The sequence below is a fragment of the Neolamprologus brichardi genome, chromosome 12 (genome assembly GCF_056152115.1).
Source record: "Neolamprologus brichardi isolate AB-2024 chromosome 12, ASM5615211v1, whole genome shotgun sequence".
Classification (NCBI taxonomy): Eukaryota; Metazoa; Chordata; class Actinopteri; order Cichliformes; family Cichlidae; genus Neolamprologus; species Neolamprologus brichardi.
In genome coordinates, this window is record NC_142115.1 from 38,491,501 (window position 1) to 38,497,500 (window position 6,000).

Genomic DNA, 6,000 nt, shown 5'->3' on the forward strand with positions numbered 1-6,000 from the left:
GAAAGGAAGTGCATTACTAAAGGATTTAGTCCCACCATGGGGTCCTCAGATACGCCTGAGGGGACGCAGACGTCCAGACTGGCGTTTAAATGATGTCGTAACCCCGACTTAATCTCATCATCTGGATTTTTTAAGTCTTTTTGTTCTTGGTAATCACAAAAAGATTTTTTATTCTCACAAACAAACTGAAATTGATTCGATGTAAGCAGCTCTGCGTCACACGTGAACATGCAAAACCAAAAGCATGAAACAACATGAAGACACAGAAGACCTGATGATGTCACCTGAACCCGGCGCTGATGTCATCATTCAGCGGTTTATAAGGGGTCATTAAAACAAACGTGGGCGTGGTGAAGGCTGCCGTCAGTGCAGCGTGATAATAAAGATTTGTTTTATTTTGGATTTTAATGTCAGAATTGACAGTTTTTACTCCATGATCTGGATTTTCTCTCACACACGGAGACGGCTTTTACATTTCCAGATTTTTATCTCGTGTTTTTTTTGTCATTTGTTTACAGTTTAAACAGATAATAAGAATTTGATCTTTTCATTTGAATTTATGTTTTATAATCAGGAAGTTTGACACTGGAGGACGAGTCTGCGGCGAGCATGGACGAATCAAAGAGTCTGAATCCTTCGATAAAGAAGCTAAAGTGAAGAAAAGCAGGAACGTGAGGTCAGCTGAGACGGGAGGTGAGCACACTTTGAGCTTCTGTGGGGAGGATTCAAAATCGATGCAGGTGGAAGTTTATCATCGGTGTTCGTGTTCAGTCACATTTCTGTGGAGACACTCGGGAAAAGTGACAGGCGGAGCAGACGGCTGTAAAAACGGGAAAAATCTCACAACAGACTCACACAAACACAGAGAAATGAAGCTGAAACAAACAGAAGTGCCAAACACACCTGCAGAGACACAAAATGGCTCCATGAAGAAAATGAGACATGCAGAGACGACTAAGAGACGGACAGACCGCGAACCACAACGACTGAGAGCCAAACACAAAGTGACGACTGCAAAGCTGCAAAACCTCCGAACAAGATCAAAAATGTAACAAAAACCTCAAGAGACACAAGATGAAGACATCCAGAACCACAACAGCTGCAGGGAGACAAAGTGCACACACCAAACGAGCACAAAAACACAACATGAGACAAGAAGACACAAACGTGTCAGAGACGCTAAACTGAAGAACAAAGCTCGGGGGGACAAATCTGAGAGCAGGAAGTGAAACACAAAGACACACAAGAAATACAAGAACATGCCTCAGAGCACAGACACACAAAACATCCAGAAAACCCACAAAATCTACCCGACCAGCTCTGAGACCAGCTCTGAGTCTGGTCTGACTCCAGCTCTGAGTCCAGTCTGAGTCTGGTCTGAGTCCAGCTCTGAGACCAGCTCTGAGTCCTGTCTGAGACCAGCTCTGAGTCCAGCTCTGAGACCGGTCTGAGTCCAGTCTGAGTCCAGCTCTGAGACCAGCTCTGAGACCAGCTCCGAGTCCAGCTCTGAGTCCAGCTCTGAGACCAGCTCCGAGTCCAGTCTGAGACCAGCTCTGAGACCGGTCTGAGTCCAGTCTGAGTCCAGCTCTGAGACCAGCTCTGAGTCCAGCTCTGAGTCCAGCTCTGAGACCAGCTCCGAGTCCAGTCTGAGACCAGCTCTGAGTCCAGCTCTGAGTCCGGTCTGAGACCAGCTTTGAGTCCAGCTCTGAGTCCGGTCTGAGACCAGCTCTGAGTCCAGTCTGAGACCAGTTCTGAGTCCAGTCTGAGTCCAGCTCTGAGACCAGCTCTGAGTCCAGCTCCGAGTCTGGTCTGAGTCCGGTCTGAGACCAGCTCTGAGTCCAGCTCTGAGTCCGGTCTGAGACCAGCTTTGAGTCCAGCTCCGAGTCCAGTCTGAGACCAGCTCTGAGTCCAGCTCTGAGTCCGGTCTGAGACCAGCTTTGAGTCCAGCTCTGAGTCCGGTCTGAGACCAGCTCCGAGTCCAGTCTGAGACCAGCTCTGAGTCCAGTCTGAGACCAGCTCTGAGTCCAGTCTGAGTCCAGTCTGAGACCTGCTCTGAGACCAGCTCTGAGACCAGCTCTGAGTCCAGTCTGAGTCCAGTCTGAGTCCGGTCTGAGACCAGCTCTGAGTCCAGTCTGAGTCCAGTCTGAGTCTAGTGTGAGACCAGCTCTGAGTCCAGTCTGAGTCCAGTCTGAGTCCAGTCTGAGACCAGCTCTGAGTCCAGCTCTGAGACCAGCTCTGAGTCCAGTCTGAGACCAGCTCTGAGTCCAGTCTGAGTCCAGTCTGAGTCCAGTCTGAGACCAGCTCTGAGTCCAGCTCTGAGTCCAGCTCTGAGTCCAGCTCCGAGTCCAGTGTGAGTCCAGTGTGAGTCCAGTCTGAGACCAGCTCTGAGTCCAGCTCTGAGACCAGCTCTGAGTCCAGTCTGAGACCAGCTCTGAGTCCAGTCTGAGTCCAGTCTGAGACCAGCTCTGAGTCCAGCTCTGAGTCCAGCTCCGAGTCCAGTGTGAGTCCAGTGTGAGTCCAGTCTGAGACCAGCTCTGAGTCCAGCTCTGAGACCAGCTCTGAGTCCAGTGTGAGTCCAGTCTGAGACCAGCTCTGAGTCCAGCTCTGAGACCAGCTCCGAGTCCAGTCTGAGTCCAGTCTGAGACCAGCTCTGAGTCCAGCTCTGAGTCCAGTCTGAGACCAGCTCTGAGTTCAGGTCCAGTTTGTGTCACGCTGCAGGAGACTTTGCTCAGAGCCGTACTCAAACAAAAATACTCAGTTACTCTGCAGTTACTCCCTCTGATCTTGTTATTTATTTTTATTCTTTGTAAAAACCCAAACGAATCAATAAAGTGTAAAAACAGTCACGTGGTTCTGCCCGCGGTCATTCATACAGCACATTGACAGCACAATAAACACTCACTGATCCGGTCCTGCGGGTCCTGGATCCGTTACTCGGCCTCCTGTTGATTTCTGTTTTGTCCTCCCGTGTTTCCGTGGGCCCGGTTCGGTGTGTCCGTGGGTCTGAGTCTGCTGTTGTTTATGACAGAGAGCCGTCGGAGCCCCGTGACACCGAGATCGCTGGGGTCCGGGTCGGAGCGTCACGGACAGCCCGGTTCTCCCGGGTCGGTGCTGTTGCTCCTCCGATTCGGTACGCTCGCGGAATTCCAGGTGACCTGATGCTCACGAGCCCCTCCGCTCTGTCCTTGGATCACTGACGCGCGCTCCCAGCGTACCGCGCGTTCACAGGCGGAGGAGAGGGACCGACAGCCACAGGAGCGCGGGCACGAGCGTCGGAAATCTCGTCCTCTGTTCGTTTCTCTGTCATTGATTGAAAATGTTCAGCATGACACCGACACTAAATCTAACGACCAGCGTGACGTGTCACCTGTTTATTGGCTGCTGGGAGGATCTGCATCACATGACCTTCATCAACAGATGGAGCTGCTCCGTGCTGAGCGCGAGGAGGACACGATGTGATGATGGAGGATCCAAAATCACGGCTGTCAACAACACAGTCAATAATCAGGAGGCTTCATGTTTACACAGACTGGATATAAAGGATGGACACAGTCAGGACAACAACAGGGGGCGCTGTGTGCTCAGCCTCCTGACTTCCACCTGCTGGTAACACAGAGGTTCCCAAAGTGTGGGGCGGGGGGGGGGGATGAATTTAAAAAAACAAAAAACAAAAACAACGCTTGGACACTGCTAGCACGGCGCCTCCACAAACACAAAGCAGAAGCTGAACATTTTTCCAAACCAACTTCATTCTGAGCCAAAGACTAGAAAATATGGTGAAGCAAATCTTCCCTTTGGCTTCACCTGCACAGGTGCAGAGGTAGGTCTCCCTGCAGGGAGCAGCGCTGGGCTGTTCAGATCACAGACAAACAGGATCCCACATTCATGATCTTTAGTTCACAAACACTTGTTGTAATGACTAACTACTCCTGACATGTTGGAGATGTTTGCTCTTTATACAGTAAAGTTACAGCAGGACACAAATAACAGGCTGATCCTGCCACAGTTTGTTCCCTCTGTCACAGACAAACAGGATCCCACAGCTGTTCATGTTTTTAAACCCATTTTGCACAGAGAGACATTTTTTGAAAAATGTATTGATGCAATGTTGAACATTATTACACAGGAAAAAACAACATGTAAAATAATGACACGGTGACGCCTCTGCCTTTGTAAACAGAGGGACAGTAACTGTGTGTAAACCTGCAGACAGTCAGATTAACAGTGTTTTGTCTCTATCTGTCATTCTGCAATTCATCTCATGTAAACAATAACGTGGCCACAGCGTGGCGTGAATAAAGGCACATACCTTTGACGCTGCGTGATGAACTCTGTATTCCTCGTCCACACGTAAACGCAAAAAAGGAGTTTTAAAAAATCTCAGTTTTCAGTGATTCGAAACATCGTTTACGTGTCCAAACACACAGAAACAGCTGCGTAGATTTTCTTGTCAAACAAACGGTGGCCTAGCAAAAAGAGTTTGTTGTTCTAAAACTAAAAACGACTCTGACAACCTTCACATGATTTTACTGCGTGCTGATTGGACCGTTGAAGGTTTAGGATGGTGCTTGTTTCCAAGCACTGACTCCAGCAGGTGTTAGGAGCGTGGTTAGTCACCCGCCCGCTGGAGGCTGCCCTCGTGTGGACATTAGATGAACTCAGAGGTTCGGTTCATTGAACGTCTTCCTAAACGGTGACTGTGCAGTGACGTGTTGACCACACGCTGTGCGAGCGCTCGCAGAGCAGCAGAAGAAGAACCCAGCGTGCTGCTCTTCTTCTCTGGTTCTTTCTCTTTTTAAATCGGCTTTGCATCGCTGCTGTGATAGTTACCACGGCAACACAGATGCAGCTCCACATCCTTCGTGTGGTTGCCACAGAAACATGCATTTTGAACCTCTCGTTACCCCCTCCCCACTCCCCCACCTACCCACTGCATAAAACTGTAATTAACACGCAGTGATGTCATCAGGTGTGTTCACCACATGATCTCAGTCCACCTGCTGCACCAGCCAAAATTAATTTGACAGATCATCCAATCAGAGAGCAGTATTGTTGGGCAGCAGCTGCAGGGGAAGCTAAAGGTCGCTCACTCAGGTAACGCCAGCCTGACCTCACAATCAGCAGCCACTCCTTCCCGCTGCGAGGGTCACGGCTGTAAGCACTGGAGCGAGCATCCATGGGCGGCCTCTTTTGTACGCCCCTTGGTTTTAAGGTTTCCATCAGGCGGGGGACCCTACTGCCACGTGGCGTTTATTACCTGCTGGGGAGGGGTTCATATCAAACCTTCCTCTGATATAAACCCCTCCCCCGCTTGAACTCTGCCGCTCAGGCACTAAAACTACGATTTCACTGTGAAACACGTGGACGGTCCCCTCTGTGTGTAGCTCCGCCTCTTTGTGTGATGTCACTGGCAGGTCCTTGGAGTCTGATCTCAGCTGCAAACATGAAGTCAGACACGAGCGACCTCCATGTTTCATTTTGCTCTCTGGTGTTCGTGAGGAGGCGTCCCTTCAGCTTCCAGGCCACCGAGCACACACACACACACACACACACACACACACACACACACACACACACAGACACACAGACACACACACACACAGACACACACACACACACACACACACACACACACACACACACACACACTCACACACACACACACACACACACACACAGACACACACACACTCCAGTTGAATTGCAAGGCGAACAGAGAGATGCATGCTAGGACTCCTCTATAGCCTGCTCGGTCCCCGAGGGTGTGTGTCTGTGTGTGTGTGTGTGTGTGTGTGTGTCTGTGTGTCTGTGTCTGTGTGTGTGTGTGTGTGTGTGTGTGTCTGTGTGTGTGTGTGTCTGTGTGTGTGTGTGTCTGTGTGTCTGTGTCTGTGTGTGTGTGTGTGTGTGTGCCTGTATTACTGACATTGTGGGGACATAAATCTGTTCAAACCCTCTGTGGGGACTCTGACCTCGAGTCCCCACAGAGTGAATCTTTAATGA

General features: G+C 50.1%; 1 protein-coding gene across 3 annotated transcripts in view; it reads right to left on the reverse strand.

Moving 5' to 3' along the window:
* Nucleotides 1–3,115, reverse strand: part of grin1b (glutamate receptor, ionotropic, N-methyl D-aspartate 1b) — a 57,334-nt gene extending 54,219 nt beyond the window's left edge. For all 3 annotated transcript variants that reach the window (XM_087849590.1, XM_087849589.1, XM_087849588.1), the window contains exon 1: nt 2,903–3,115. In XM_087849590.1, coding sequence (XP_087705716.1) covers nt 2,903 — 1 coding nt within the window. In that variant the 5' untranslated portion in view covers nt 2,904–3,115. The remainder of the gene's footprint in view (nt 1–2,902) is intronic.
* Nucleotides 3,116–6,000: the final 2,885 nt, after the last annotated feature.